The following is a 16831-nucleotide window of genomic DNA, read 5'->3' on the forward strand; positions in this document are numbered from 1 at the left end:
ATTTCTACACCTGTCCATCTTTTGAATGCAACTCGAAGGGGCTAACAAAACATTAAAACATTTTTAAAAAAAAGTTAGCACATTTTTTAAAAAGTTAACCGAGGATAAATAGCAATAGCACTTAGACTTATATACTGCTTCGCAGTGCTTTACAGCCCTCTCTAAACGGTTTACAGAGTCATCATCTTGCCCCCAACAATCTGGATCCTCATTTTATTGACCTCGGAAGGATGGAAGGCTGAGCCAACCTTCAGCCAGTCAGGATCAAACTCCTGGATGTAGGCAGAGTTAACCTGCTTTACTGCATTCTAACCATTGGGAAGGGAGGGAAGGAGGGAAGGAAGGAGGGAGGGGGGAGGGAGGGAGGGAAGGAAGGAAAGAAGGAAGGATAATAGCTATAACACTTAGACTTATATACCTCCTTTCGGCCTTCTCTAAGCAATTTTCAGAGTTGGTTTATTGCCGCCAACAATATGGGTCCTCATTTTACCAACCTCAGGAGGATACTAAACCAGTTCTTAAACCCGGACGGACTGAGAAAATCAACAGGCCAATTAGCTTCCTGACCTCCACCCACTCTCCCAGTTCATGAATCATTTCAAGGTCTCCAATGTGTTTATGAAAGACCAGAATCATCAATATGCTCTCCAGGGGTATGCCTAGACCTATTAAAAGGTGCTACCGGATTCTTTCTGATTGTGGGGTGGACAACATTGTAAATCTCTCGTCTTAAAAGTTTGCCTTGTATTCACTTTGAACTTGAAACTTTGAACTGGAAGCTTTATTTTCCCTCTTGTGTGGAATGGGTGAGAAAGTGCTCTCTCTCTCTCTCATCATGCCAAGAAACGAACCAACTTAGGCTAAGTTTGTAAATCAAAACAAAAGGACAATCCAACCACCCCAGATTTGGCTACTCTGAATAGCGACAACGTCTTCCTACAAAATACTGCAAAAATAAATAACATTTTTTTCCCCAATGTGAAGCACACACAAAGCAATCCGTTTTATCAAGAAAGGCAGGGGGTATAAAGAATTTGACCACTGTCTGTTTCAAGTGTATGTGCATAACTTGTTATTGCTCTTTTTTTTTTTCAACGTGAATAAGAAATGGGAGGAATGGACCACAGATATTTTGAACAAAAATAAATTAAGGGAATGAATCAATTAAAGAGAATGCGGCTAGAAGCAACTGAAGAGAATGAAAGGTGTATATCTCATAGTTTACTACCATTCACATGGAGTAGTGGTCAGTACCACTTCCCGCTCCCTTTTCTTTCAGCATAAAAATGACATCATAGAACAGCCAAAGAACAATGTTCTGAAAGTCTCTTGGTCTTTTGTTTTTCTTTTTCCTTTCTTTTCCTTTGCATTCCTTCCAACTGTTAGTGTCCTGGCCCTGAATACCTTTGAGTAGGGCAGCTTGACAGTTCAACGCCACTTCGAAAACCCTCTGGAGATCAGACGAAAAAATTCTTCAGCAATCAGGGAAGGAAGACAAAGGGCTTTCTCGTGCTATGCCCACATTTCCATGTTTGCTGGCTTAACATCATTGTGTACGACTTCGGTACTTAACAGTTGATTCGAAGACGTTCAGAGCTGGCAAACAGAGAAACAGCATGAGAATAGCCCTGGCCTTAACCAACCCCATCTCCCCTCATTATTTTAAATATTGGCTTATGGAATATCAGCTGCCAGGAGGTCTAGTCCTACAGTTAGGGAGAGTGCGATATCTGCCTGGGGCAATTACTAAGCAATGAGAGCAAATCAATCATTCCCGATTGTTGATTGTCAGGGATTGGCTTACAATCTCAAATTCTGCTTTATATGCTCGGTTAACTTAGCTGAATTGGCACACTGTGCCTTCTTTTATTTCCTTATCTGCAAATTTTTTTGGGGGTGGGGGCACCTCCCACATCTAAATATTGGCCAGAATAAATGAGAGGTTGGCAATAGTTTGGTATCTATCAATATTTTTCCAAAAACCCACCAAATCCCCCTAAGTTTTAGTTCTATGCAAGAGTATGTTTGATTTTCACTCTCACTCTCAGAATATTAAAATAGTTGGAACAATTTTGTCATGTGGTGCATGGTGGAATGATGAAGGTGATGATGTCCTTTCCTCACTAATTTTGGACATGTTTTTGTCATGACTCTTGCCTGGGAATTTACTAGGGTATCAGAAGACCAGGGGACTTCCCACTGTTGTAATCATGATTAAACTCCCATAATATACTTCTTAGTGGCTCCACAAATAAGATCTGTTGAAGAACCACAGAAGTATTCATGAAAATATAACTGATTGTTGTGTGCTTAAAATCAAAACAAATGAAAACAGTGAGAAAAAAAATGCAGCAATAATCATTAATGGAGTTACTACTTGTTATAAAATAAGTATCAAACCAATTGAGCAAGTATAGAGGAAAGCACTTGGGCTCCTATCACTAAAAGATAGTATTGAGCATTCACAGGGGATTCAGAAGGTTCCATTCAAGAGAACAATTATCCATGGAAACTACCCTAGCTGGATATTAGGTATACCCCAAACTTCAACACCTATTACTTCTCCTCCTTGGGTGTTTTGAAAATGCTGTAGTTGTTGCATTTTCTATTGAATAGTTCTCATTCCCAGAATTCATTGGGAAAAGCAATGACCAATGAAATAAATTGCTTTTCCAAATAAACCACAACTCCAATATGGGTTCATTCTACATATATGTCCCCAGAGATCTACCTTACTTATTATAAATCAGCCTATTGCATTGGACTCTGCTGTACAAAGTACAGTAGGTTCAAAGTTTGGTAAATACAATTTTCACATCATAATAAGATACCACACTCCCAAGGGTTTCCTTCTGTGAGCCTTTGGTTTTATTGAACTTCTCTAAAGTCAAGGAACCTAGAAAGAAAGTATGTCTTTATAAGTTAAGTTACTACCATCAACATGACAGTGCTTCACCCTCTTGAGAATTTTTTTAGACTACTTCTATTGAGACATAAAGCCTGGAGAAAGAGGGGATTGTGCACAGACAAAGGATAGAAAGAAAAAAAAATGGAATCAACATAAAAGGTTTCTTGTTCAATTGTTACAACTTTACTGGAAAATGGAACAATCAAGAATGGTGAAAAATATGTGTAAGAGAAGCGGGTTTTTTTTTTTTTAATTTTATTGGTTTTTAAAAACAAACATAAACAAACAAAACATAAAAACATCAAGCTATCTTCCATAGGTGTACATACAGTGTGCCGGTTGGTTTACAAATACCTGGTCTTATTTTCAGGGGATGTCATCCATTGACTAACCTCATTTGTGCACATCACCCCTGGCCACCTTTTTGCTATCAAAGGCCTTCAGGAATTTCTGCAGCTGGCAAGGCTTTCCTGAAGGCCTCTGAAGCTGATAACAGAGCTCTGGATCCATATGGAGCTTTGTTATCAGCAACAGAGGCCTTCAGGAAAACCTTCCCAGCCTTGCAGGCTACAGAAGAAATGGGCTAGCAAGGCAGGTGTCGGGGTATGCGAGCCCTGGCTACAACTGTCCAAAGGTAAGTAGTAGGGCAGCTCCATCCACCTCCATCCCCACCCTACCTTAATTTTTACCTGTCCATTCTGGAGTGGGTGGGATCTTAATTAGGGCTTATTTTTGGGGGGTAGGGCTTATATTGGGTGCATGTGTAAAAATCAAGCTAGGACTTACTTTCAGCATAGGTCGTATTTTGGGGAAAACAGGGTAGAACACTGGCTTGTGTCCATTTGCATTACAAATACAAATTGACCACTATTATAACATTACTTTGATCCTGAGATTATAACTTTAGTTGTGTGAAAGTACAGTCATCCTCTTCTAAAGATTCAGAAGACCATTGTTGTAACTTCCTTTAACATTTGGTATTTTGCCGATTGGATAGAAGCAACCAAAAGGGTAAGCAAAATTCAAAAACTTAATTCCTAGATGGAACAGTTTTAGGTAAGAAATATGTCCCTCATCCCATGAATAAATAAATTGCAATCCCCAGTGATAAATTTACACCACATAAAAATGAGATTCTGGCTCTCTTAAAAGTGCTTTATATGTTCATACCTATACTTGTTATCGTGTACATGTTTGACAAACAAATAAAATAAAATAAATAAAAATAAAATTAAGTGACAATCTCCCTGCATTAACTGGAGAGTCTGTGTTCATATCTGAATGTTTTTAAACCAGTTTCGCTTTCTACAATGACAATTTAGAGCTGTGCTTCTATTGCATTATTATAAAGCCATGTCTTAACAAACGTCTTAACCATCTTGTAAATCAGAACTGCAATTTAACCCATTCATAGACAAGAGTAGGAATGAAGAGCTGTGCTCATTTCCAAAAGCTGGATTTGTGATTACCCCAGTCAAGATTCGTTTTAGGGTTGTTTCCTTCTGTTGATTATGTCAGGCACCTAGTTTTTAGAAATCTAGACAGCACTGTAAATGCCTATTCTTGCAAATAACACTCAACTCCTTAGGACTTATAATGTGGGAAAGGGGAAATAAAATTGGGTTTGCTTCTTAGAAACTTTGAGGAACTGATCCAAGTAAATGAAATGAATCGGCAATTCCAGATCCCATTAGCATTAGGAACAATTTAGGAGACCCTGCAGAGCTTTAATGGATTCCACCTAGTCCCGATTTCTTAAATTCCCAAACATATCTTGCTAGCTGGACTAAACCATAACCTCTCTTTGTTTTGCAGATCTGCTCTTATGCATGCAAAGGAAGAAGTGCCACACTGCCATCTGCAGACAAGAGTTATCCCCTAACATGAACATTCAGCAATCACATTTTTCTTGTAGCTAAAAGTAACTACATTTCTTCCTTTTAATAGATGGATGAAAAACTGTTTTCTTCTCATCTATCTGTCTGTCTGTCTGTCTGTCTGCCTGCTTGCCTGCCTGCCTGTCTATCACCTATCTTCTATCTATCATTTATCCACATTCTAAGGTAGAGGTCTTCAAAGTCGACAGCTTTAAGACTTGTGGACTTCAACTCCCAGAATTCCTCTTCCAATCAGGTTAGCTCAGGAATTCTGGGAGTTGAAGTCCACAAGTCTTAACCTTGCCAAGTTTGAAGACCCTTGTTCTAAGGTCAGAGTGTAATACAAGGAAGGAACCAAATCAGAAAGGAGGGAATGTAACAAAACAAAGAAAAAGATGTAGAACAAAAGTTGTTCTTACCTGTCTGGTGTGAACGGAGCCAGGAGCTTTAAACCCTCCTTGACAGCTGCATTCAGATACACTGTATGGGTCCGAGCTACTGGAAGAACACTTGGAGAGGGAATCACAACCCACCACAAATGTGTTATCCAGAGGAAGTTCCTGTATGACATGGTGTTTCTTCGGTGGTACTGGAGTCTCAGGTTTAATCTGAAATGTGGGCTGCGGAGTGGCGGACTTGTAGTGCTTTGCTAAATCTGGACTGTCAGGTTTAAAAGTGGTGGGTGTGGTGGCCCAGTTATATTTTCCCATAGTCTGTTCTTCTAGCTCTACAGGAATGTCCAAGGTGCCATTGATGTGTTCATGGCCGGGATCATCAGGCTTAGATTCTTCAATGGTCACAAAGTTTAGGAGAAGACTTTTGGGAGACCGCTTCTTCTTTTTCTTCTTCTTCTTGATTTGACGGTTTTCTTGGTTTGGAGAAACCCACTCACCACTCTGTTTGCTTTTCTGCACCACTTTGTGCCGAGGAGTTTGACGACAACGTACCAGAGCTGTCACAAAAATGACCAGTATCACTGTCATGGTGCCTGCGATGATGGCAATGATGATTTTGATGTAGTCATTGGTTTGTGGGGTAATGTCTCCATCCCCGACATTTTGGCCAACGGGTGTTTCCATGTTGCGGCGGACCAACTCTTGGATGTAGGATCCGTTGGTGACGGTTTCATTCACAAATAAGTGCACTAATGCTATGGTATATAAAGATTCAGGCTGCCCTAAATCATTGACTTTGATTACCAGTCTGTGCAATCCATGATCTGCTGAGATGACTTTCTCCTTCAAAGTGACGTTGCCCGTTAACTGATCGATCATAAACAACCCTCGCGAATTCCCACCAATAATGCTATAACGCAGCTCAGCGTTCATCCCTGTATCGTTGTCCACAGCAAACACTTTTGTCACCATGGAGCCTGGACTGGCAGACATCGGAACCAAGTCGTAGGAGTAGTTGGTGGAAGGAATGACAAAAACAGGCCTGTTGTCATTCACATCGACAACATTGATAGTAACTTTAGCCGTGGAGGTGCGTGGGAGCCTGCCCCCATCCACTGCTTTCACCTGAAACGTATAAGATCCTTGCTGTTCCCTGTCAAAAGTAATATTCGGCCTTATGACTCCAGTGATAGGATCAATAATGAAATTATCTTTGCCATTTAATATCGACAAGGTCACTATTGCATTTTCTCCAGAGTCTGCATCTGTCACAGTGATTAGTCCAACGGTGCCATACATGGGAAGATTTTCTGGCACATAGAAGTTGTATTCGTTGTGTGTGAAAGCAGGGCTGTTGTCATTTTGATCCAAAACAGAAACAGTCACAGTAGCATTGGCTTGCAAAGGTGGCATGCCATTATCTTTAGCCAGCACCGTGAATGAATAGCGATCTTGTTTTTCTCGATCCAACTTCCTCACGGCTGTCAGAATGCCTGTACGGCGATCCAGATTGAAAATTGGGGGAGCATCCAATCCCAGCATGTAACTGATTTCAGCATTGTGGCCGCTGTCGGCATCGGTAGCACTTATCTTGGTCAGCTGGGTTCCAGGAGCGTTATTCTCAGGGATGGAGAGCCCAATCACGGATTGTGTGAACACCGGGGCATTGTCATTTTCATCTTTGATTTTGATCAGCAGCATCGCAGATTGGTTCAAGGGTGGCTTTCCTGAATCTGAAGCCACTATTTTGATGGCATATTCTCTGGTGGCCTCGTAGTCTAAGTAGGTGGCTGTTTCCAGGAGAAACTGATTATCAAATACCGGCTTTAACCTGAACGGGACATCGTGGTCTGTGAAGCAAGTAACTTTGCCATTAAGGTCTGCATCCTTATCCATCACAGTAATCAAGGCAATCTTAGTATTGAGTGGTGCTTTCTCGGACAGTAACACAGTCCCATTCACTGGATTGATAATATACCTTGTGTCTATTGAGGGAATGTTATCATTAATGTCTGTGACATTCACTGTTACGGTAGCTCTGGAAGGCGTGGAACTGCCGTCACTCGCCAAAATGGTTAATTTGTGTACTGGGGATTCCTCCCGGTCCAAGGGCTCCTTGACAGTGATAAGACCAGTGATGTTATCAATGGCAAACAGTCTTTTGGCCAAACTGGAGATCTGGCTGCTAAAATAAAAGTGAATCTGGGCATTGGATCCCAAGTCGGCATCGGTGGCATGAAGTTGAGAAACGGAGGTGCCCACAGGTGCATTTTCAGGAACGCTGACTTCGATATCATTCTCCTTGAAGACCGGACGGTTGTCATTCACATCAGTGATGGTGACTTGGAGAATGGCCGTGCTGGATCTCGGAGGGTTTCCACCATCCTCCACTTTAATCTTCATCACATAGGTGTCCTTCTGTTCCCTGTCGAGGATTTGTTGCACTATCAACTGGGGCCACTTGTCTCCTTCAGGTGTTTCAATGATATCAAGTCCAAATACATTTTGACCCTAGAAGCCACAGAAAGAAAGAAAGGAATATATTACTCCATAGATCTGTTCTATACACAATAGGACTTTTTTTTTTCCCCTCTGAAAGATATCCATCTGAATTTCCCCACATATGTTTATGCTTTGGTGTAATGCCAAAGAAGATGCAAGTCTAAAGACTTGTGACCTTGGAAACGAATCCTTCTTAATTCAATGGGTCATCTTCTTTAGTAAACAATGACTATCACTTGATCCTACATGTAATTACAGGCTGCTATGCTTTGAATTAAATATATTATGAGTTTTCCAAATGTCTATGGATAATTTGACATCAGTTATTTAAACAATGGCCTGGTAGTCATTAATGAGTCATATGTGGGCTTGAAATTCTGTGATTATCTCTCTTAGGAAAGTCAGGGGAAATGGGAAGCTCATACATACGCCCCACCCCCCCACCCCTCCATCATCTCTACCACTTAATGGACTGACATTCAGCAGTATATTTTCCAACGGATCATCTAGAGGTTTCAAAAGGTTAGGAAGTGGTGATAACCGAGAACCAACATGCTTACAAAAATGGCAATAACTAATAGGGTGCTTCTGATTGAAAAAAAATCCATGAGATAATTGTCTATTGCAGAGTTCCCCAATCTTTCTGGGTTGACGGCCCAGAGCAGGGGCAGGGGAAGAGGGGATGTTTTGTGAGAGGGGCAGGCACGTGCAATTGTACATGAGTACCCGTTGCTCACATGAGTAGGGCCACGAGCTCCTGTGATGCTCATGTGAGTGGGACTGTGTGCGTGCACACATATGCACCACTCACACGGCCCAGTTGTGAATAGGCCATGGACTGGTATTGGTCTGTGGCCTACAGGTTGGGGACTCCTGGTCTGTTGGATATAGACAATTCTGAAAATAAGGTACAGAAAGACTTGAAACCAGTGGTTCTCAGCCTGTGGTCCACAGACCCCTGGAGGGCTACAATGCTATCACAGGGGGTCTGAGAAGGTTTGAAGAAATGCTATGATTTAAATCTTGGTTTAAGTTTTGGTAGTCCGTGGCTGGTGCCACAAAAAGTATGTAAAGGAAATCCATGATAAAGTAAAGGTTGAGAACCACTCCTTTAAACTATATTCATTAAGAGGGGGTAAGAAGGAGAATGTCAACTTTTGATTTGAATGGGGGTGGATTTGTTGGAGCCCTGACAGAGAAAGCAATTCAGAAAAAGGTCTATTTATGACAGTATTTGGTGGAAATGCAAAACCGCATGAATCTGCATCCATTGGTACAAATCAGATATGGTATTCAGCAGGTTCTGACCAGTTCTGGAGAACCAGTAGCAGAAATTTTGAGTAGTTCAAAGAACCAGCAAATATCACCTCTGACTGACCCCACCCCCATCTATTCTCTGCCTCCTGAGTCCCACCTGATTAGCTGGGTCTTCTTTTGTTGCCCTGCACAGGAGAATGGAGCTGGAAAGTGGGGTGGGGAGGGAATGGGGATTTTGCAGTAACCTTCCCCTGCCACGCCCTCCAAGCCATGCTCACCAAGCCACATCCACAGAACCGCTAGTAAAAAAATTGAATCCCACCACTGGTGCACATATGTTGATAACATGACAAGCATAGCTTGTGGTTTCCTCTATGCCAACTAGTTTCTTCCCATTATCTCATGAGCTTATCAACAAACATTTATTGACTGATTGAAATGTATGGAGTTGCCCATCTCAGTACAGTGACTTTGGATGGTTAATTATAGATAAAAACATGATATATCAAACATCTGTTGTAGACCTTTTTTAAAGACTTGCTGCATCAACAAACCCTGATTACTGCCCTCACTAACCAAGGACTGACATTAAAATAATCAGCTGTTTCCTTGGTTTTGTTTCTTTTATTGGTCTTAGTTGGAAATTGAAAAGCATTAAACAAGACAGCTGTTTTCCATCAATCATGTTCAGAACTAACCATAAGTTATGTCTATCATGTCACCCAAGCATGAACTACATACTTTTTTGAGTGATGAGTTCTTCCTGTTTACACCTTGGACATTTAACTACCATTTTTGCTAAAAAAGAAATAGTGGCGGTATTTAAAAATTATTATACGATAACAGAGAACCATGATCACCCCATTTAAACAGTGTGTATATGATTGGGGGTGTTTTCTGGCATGGATGTCCCCTTTGATTTAAAATCTTTATCTTCTTCTTGTATAACAAAAAGCTTCAAAAATATTAGCCCAGGATTCAATATATCCAAAGTGGCCTCCCTAGCAACCCAGCTAGTTATAGCAAGTGGCAGAACCGAACGAAACTTGGCTGAAAGCTAAGCAGATTCAGACACAAGCTCTTTTTGGATGACTGCCCACCAGAAGATACCAAGGCTGTAGGCTAGACAAGCAAGTTGAGAAAAATAAAAGCAATAATTTGGTAGTGTTGCCAAGAAAAAACAAAAAACAAACCCAAGTCAGGTCCATAAGGTCACCAAAAGTCAAGCTTGACTTGAGGGAGGTTTTATCTTTTTAACCTTTTTAATCGTGTCCTTAAGCTGTGTAATGAGAGGTTGAAATGTCCTTGCCCCCACTCCCCCAAAAAAGCTTTTGCAGCACTTTTCGACTTTTTAAATGTTCCCTAACTCTTATCCAACTCCAAAAAGCCTAATGACGTGACACATCTTTAAGTTGGAAGAACTTGTGGATGGATGAATATGAGACTCCAGGCAATACAGCTGTCCTCAGTCACACAGTACAGCTGCTTTGCATATCTAACATCTGACTGCCAGCTATTTTCTGAACATGATTCCCCCAGTCATTGAATATTCTTTGTCATTAAATATTTGCCATATTCATCGGTTGCCCTATTTTTTAAAAAGTACAAATTGCCAGAATCTTTTGGTGTGGAACAGAAATGGGCACAATTGCAACTGAATTGGGCAGGAGCGTTGCAAGCAAATCAAGATAAAGACAGTTCAACATCTCCGAGTTTTTGTTTTGTTTTAAAATCAGAATACCTTTCATGGCTGCAGTAAAAATCTGCTTTCCTCATGGAGAGTCTGTGCACACCTACTGTAGTGTAAAACAGGATCACTGTTCTGACCAAGGCTTCAACGCTTGGAATTATGTTCATTCCCAGCCTGTAATGAGTCTCAAACAGTCCCCCAAGATAAGCACTCACCTTTCTCTCCTTTGAAGTGCTGCCAACAACTAAAGTGCCAAATGAACTATAAAAAATCAACTGAAGTACAAAGTCCGCACAGAGCTTCAAGGGTTAATCTGAACAGAACGAACAACTTTGCTTCCTGCAAAGTTTGCATATCCTTTATATCTTATGGGAGGGGCAATCACCTCCCAGTCTTACTCCCAAGTCGCCTCTTTTGTCTCAGCTGCTCTTGCCTTTTAGCAGCTCTGTGCATACGCACACTGGGAACAGGCTCCCCTGGGTCCTCTGCCTTGCTGCTGCCAGACTCTGGTGGCTCCTGAGTCAGCACCCAGATGGTCCTGGCCCCACCTCTGCATCGGATGCAGGACCCTCATCCAAGTCCTCTCCAGACTCCTGGACTGGTCCCCGTTCTTCCCCACTGCCTGATTCTGCTGCCGTCTGCACAGGCTGTCGGTGAACCATAATAATCACTATGGGTCTTGTTAGACAGCACTTTGGCCAGGTACCATCCAGTCTCATAAACATCTACTCAACACAAAACAAGGATGGTTGCAAAGACTATGCTTGGGGGCAACTGAAGCTTGGCCAGCTCTACTAGAATAGCAAAAAAATAAATAAAAATACAAGGCCCTTGAGCCAAGCTCATTTCTTGGTGCCTGCAGTGACTCAGAAGTGATTCACCACTGCTTTGTGATGGGCTGCTTTCTGAATTTCAAGTCTCCCATCCCAATACTGCCCAGGTCTGACCCTGCTTATCTTCCAAGATCAGCCAGGACTGGTTAGCTGCTGCTATCTGCTGAAAATGAACAAATATATTATTCTAAATGAGCAATTATCCATTAGGAGTAATCCTTATGTGGTTTGATTTAATGTTGCCACTTGGTTCTCAGCTTTCAACTCTTCAGTCCCCAAGGTAAACTCAATCTATCCATCATTTGATCATATCCAGCTCTTGTTGCGGTCCTTCCTGTTCACACATCTGATAATTTTCCTGTCTCTCTTATCTTTTTGCGGAATTTTGATAGCCAATCCCACCGTGAGGGATCTTTTAGGGCTGGATGACCATGTTTAAATGAATCCCTTCCCAGGTCTCAAAAAAAGAAAAGAAAAAGAAAAAAAACCAAGTCAGCCTCTTTGCTTCAAAGTCATCCTCCTTACTTCAGAAGGACTTGTACTACAGTAAATAGTTTGAAAATTGTAGACACGTTTTTTTTTTCTTGGTGTTTTTTTTTTAAAAAAAAATATTTATTTGCTTGCAAAGCTCCTGAGTTATGACTGGAGGCATTTTGCTTTGTTTTCTTTTGCTTGCAGAATCAGGAAGAAAAGACAAGAAAGAAATCTCTCAGGAGTGGGAGAGATCGCTTCCACATGTTCCTTTATTTGTATGCAATCTGACAATCACACATTGATTCTTCTGTCTTTAGCTCTGCAACCACAACCCAGAGATTTTTATTTTTTTTAAAATTCAGGCAGAAGCTCTCCATTTGGTTTTTCAACAAACATAGATGATGAGAGCCATCAATTTTTCCTCCTTTAACTGAACAAGGAGAGGCTCAACCTGGAAATAAGGAGAATTTTTTTCTGACAGGGGGAACAATGAGCCATGCAACCCGTATTGCTCTCTTCTCTGTTCTGCGTGCCCTAGGATGAAGAGGGGGTGGGCCTGGGTCTCCCTCTGAATTCCCTCTCCCTTGTTCTACCTCTCCCCTGCTCTGCCCAGCTGGACTTTGCCCTTCCCCAGTTTCCTCCAAAGCCAACAGAGCCACACTCTCACTCCCTGTCAACTGTTCATCTTCCTCCTCAGATTCAGACTCCGACGGGCATGATAACTGTGCATGCACATATACATACACACACACACACACACACACACACACACATAACACATATACAGGAACTTGACAGCAAATGTGTGTTGATGTGTAATGGCATACATGCATAAGAGCAGGTGAATAGAAAAAAAAATAGTTTAACAAAATAATTTAAATTGGGTTTTCTCATGCTTTCTCCTCCTTTTTATATGCAGGATGGCAAAACTTACATTCCATCATCAGAGACAAGATTGTTTCGATATTTCATTTAGATTTCATTGAAGAAGAAAAACAAAAGTACTGCCTGAATAACCAAAGATGTGAAAAGACGTCATGGTGATATCACTAAACACGAGTTCTACAATCTTGATATGGCATCGATCAGCTAATGCATGGCATTCTTCGCGATCAGAATATATATATATATATAGATAATTTGATGACTGCTGCAAGAAGCAACAACCAGTCGAAATGAAGGAGACACCACATCACTGATGCTTCACATTACCTGAAAATAATATAATTATTTTCAGTGAGGGCCTACTCCAGCCATCAAAGGATGAGTTTCCAAGTGACATTTAGTGATGCGCATGCAGCTATCATGAAGCTGTAATATTAGATGGCATGCTTAATTTACTACGAAGATTCTTTCAAGGTGTTATAATACACGTTGACTTATTGAAATATGCACTTACCTTCATCATTTCGAATGTATAGAAACATTTCAGTCATGTTTCAACACCCACTCTTCCCTCTTTGAAAAACGACCCTTTCGTGGAATTATTTCACCATATTTAAAGAATCAAAAAGGAGGGGGGAGTGAATATTTGAATGCGGGTATGTAATTACCTGTTCATTTGTAATGGATCCAAAAGTCCTTTTCGGAGCTGTTTTGGGCTGCCATGTAAATACAAAAATGAGAAAGCATCTCTTTAAATGTTTCAAAAGGAATCAGCTTCTTTTCTTTTCTTTTTTTTAAGGATAAAGACCAATCTCAATCCAAATAAAACTTTTTTTAAAAAAATTACTCCTCCATTCCTATGCAAAAGGCTGCTGAAATGCAAAAGAAAATATTGAATATTGAGCATCTCTCTTCTGCAGAGACATATGCAAGAGTGGTGGCAGAACAATGCAAGATCTTAAATTAGGGAATAAAGTGGGATTTTTAAAAGTGCACAACAAAAAAGCCAATTCGAACATGCAAGATATAAATATTCCAACTCTCATTTTCTTTGCACCAGTATCTGTAAGATGGGCATTACCTAAATTTGAGAAACAACTATAGGTAATTCTCAACTTACAACAGTTCAGTTAGTCATCATTCAAAGTTACAACAGCACTGGAAAAAAGGTGACTTAGGTGTATTTTTACGACCGTTGCAGCCTTCCCATGGGCCTGTGATCAGAATCCAGAACGCTTGGCCACTGACTCATATTTATGATGGTTGCAGTGTGCTGGGCTCACCTTTTGCAACCTTCTGACAAGCAAAGTCACAGCGATTCATTTAAGAACTGGTGGCAAGAAAGATCCTAAAACGGGGCAAAATTCACAAATGTTTTGCTTAGCAAAACATTTTGTGGCTGTAAATTGAGGACTACCTTAAAAAATAAATAAATTCCCACCTCTTAAGAGTCTCAAAAAAAATTTCTAAGATCAATCTTCCCCATGGAACAGAAATAACCATCTGTCCCCTAATCATCTTGGTTGCTCTTCTCTGCGCTCTTTCTAAAGTCTCAGCATCTTTTTTACATGGTGGCGACCATCAATAATAACACGGTGTAAACACAAAAAGAATATAAGGATGGCTGAAAGGAAAAGCTCAGTTTTAATTCAAGGGAAGAACAATTCAAACGGCTGGTTATATCCGGATTGTTTGAGAATATAAGCAGCTTAATATTGTCAAGTCCTGCATCAAAAGTATTATAGTACTTCTACTAGATTTGATGGACCATTAGACTTATTGAAGCAATCCTAGCTCTTATGCATGCAATTATTCGGTCAGTATATAGCAGGTGGGGAATGAAAACAACGACCATGGGATATGGTGTACAATATTTCTTGAGCTACGAATCTAAAGTTTATCTACTTTGGTTTCCCTTTCAAAGCATGATCAAAAGTCACATTAGCCCGCAGTCAACTATACAAGGGTAGGATGTGCAGAATGGAGCTGCAATATTTTGCAATCACACATTTAAAATTTGGAGACCTTCCTTCTTAGTTGGCAGTGACACCAGTTGTTAAACTGTCTGGCATCCTCCCAAGTTGGGACTAGCTGGTAGACTGCACCAAACTCTCATGCAAACGGTAACCCTCAGTAGTCGAAATCCAGTTAAGTGGCCTTCAGACATTGATTTTAATCAGCTTAAGCACTTTATACACTATGTTAGATGGAGAACAAGATCTTTCTCTAATAATGTCATTAAGTCTGCCAGCTGAGGAGTTTGAGTAAGCCCCATCAATCTTTCCACGCTAAAAACTTATACATTATACCTGAGGCATAGGTGACGTTGCATCCATAGACTGGCTTGCACACTGCTGTAAATCATGGTTTGCACACCATAACTGCATTTATATAAGTCACTTTTTCAGTGTCATTGTAACTTTCAACAGTCACTAAATGAACTGTTGTAAGTTGCGGGCTACCTGTATTTATCAAGACACAGCCCAGTGGACAATTAATAGAAACCGATCCCACCAGATTCTCTTTCATACAATCTATATTTTATTTTCTGCAGTAGTGTTTCACATGAAACTTTCCATTGTCTTTTAGTCTCTCTTTATTAAAAAAAATTAAGAGATGCAAAATAGTATTAAAATAATTTGAAACACAACTTTCAGTTTATGTCTTCTTCATTAAAATCACAGCAATAAGCTCAATTCTATCTCCATTCTAAACATTTAAGGATAAGGAGACAAAAGGAAAAGTAAAACAATAAAGAGTTTGTTGTTCAACAGGAAAACATGAACAAATTAAGATTTTTAACAATTATCTATTTCTGCTGGTTTCCTCCCTGTGCACCATATTGCATGCACTTTCCAAAAAGACCCAACTTTTAAGACCAATATTTAAAATGAGAAATCTGAATTCCACAAACTGTAGCATTTAGGACTGATCTGTCCATTTGTTTGATATCCCTACATGTATGCAAACCTTTCCTAGCAACCGTAAGAATCTCAGTCCAAATATCCTTTGCTTAATTAAGATAGAGTGTTGCAATAAGGACCATCTTTAACAATAGCACTCGGACTTATATGCCGCTTCATAGATCTTTTACAGCACTCTCTAAGTAAGCCAGGGGTCTCCAAACTTGGCATCTTTAAGACTTTTGGACTTCAACTCTCAGAATTGCTTAGCGAGTTTTGCTGTCTGAGGAATTCTGGGAGATGAAGTCCACAAGTCTTAAAAGTTGCCAAGGTTGGAGATCCCTGCTCTAAGCGGTTTACAGAATCCACATACTTCTAAGAATGGTTTTGGATCCAGAAATTGATGGTTCTAATGTTTTGAAGCATAGACATCTGTCAAAAAGCAGGGTTCAGATCCACCATCTTCTGCGATGTATTCAGTAAGTAGTCATACATTCCATAAATTCTGGAATATTCTGGAATATAATTCTGGAATATATTCTGGAATATTCTGGAATATATTCTGGAATATAAGATCATACCATAACCTACCACATCAGGAATACATGTATCTGAAGAAATGGATCCATAACACTAAATGAACTTGGCTTTTTCTTAACAAGTAATGAATATCTATTCATCATTTCCTCTGTTATTAAGTAATTATTAAGGAGAACAATGAAAATCTGTAGAGGTCCTTCCTTGGTCTCTGTGTGATCCACTTCACACAACGTCAGAGGAACCAAAAAACAGAAAAGGGATGAAGAATGAAAGAAGCTAATTTTTCTTCCCATCAAAGTCCATTAGCTCCGTGGAGACACATTTATATAAACCACAAAAGCATGAGACCAATTCTGTGTTTGAAAGACAGATTACAATATCAGTTATGACTGCGCTTTGCTCTAAATACGGCAGTTTCTCTCCAGCCTGAAGGAAGATTCCAGAAACATCAACTTTTTTTTGGGGGGGGGTTGTATTTCCCCCCCTTTCTAATATTATTGTGATAAAAGCTAACAGGAAAGTATTTTCTGTTATATAACATACTCAGCTTACAGCCATAGCAGTGAA

At 40.3% G+C, this 16831-nt stretch overlaps 1 protein-coding gene across 1 annotated transcript in view; it reads right to left on the minus strand.

Moving 5' to 3' along the window:
- PCDH11X (protocadherin 11 X-linked) overlaps positions 1 to 16831 on the minus strand; it is a 566008-nt gene that overhangs the window by 418389 nt on the left and 130788 nt on the right. Inside the window, exons 3-4 of the mRNA XM_087941083.1 lie at positions 13490 to 13537; positions 5205 to 7691 (exon numbers count right to left, since the gene is read on the minus strand). Of these exons, the coding sequence (XP_087797209.1) occupies positions 5205 to 7691; positions 13490 to 13537 (2535 nt within the window). The remainder of the gene's footprint in view (positions 1 to 5204; positions 7692 to 13489; positions 13538 to 16831) is intronic.

Source organism: Pseudonaja textilis, chromosome 12 (assembly GCF_049901715.1).
Source record: "Pseudonaja textilis isolate UNSWEBS1 chromosome 12, rPseTex1.2, whole genome shotgun sequence".
NCBI classification, from domain to species: domain Eukaryota; kingdom Metazoa; phylum Chordata; class Lepidosauria; order Squamata; family Elapidae; genus Pseudonaja; species Pseudonaja textilis.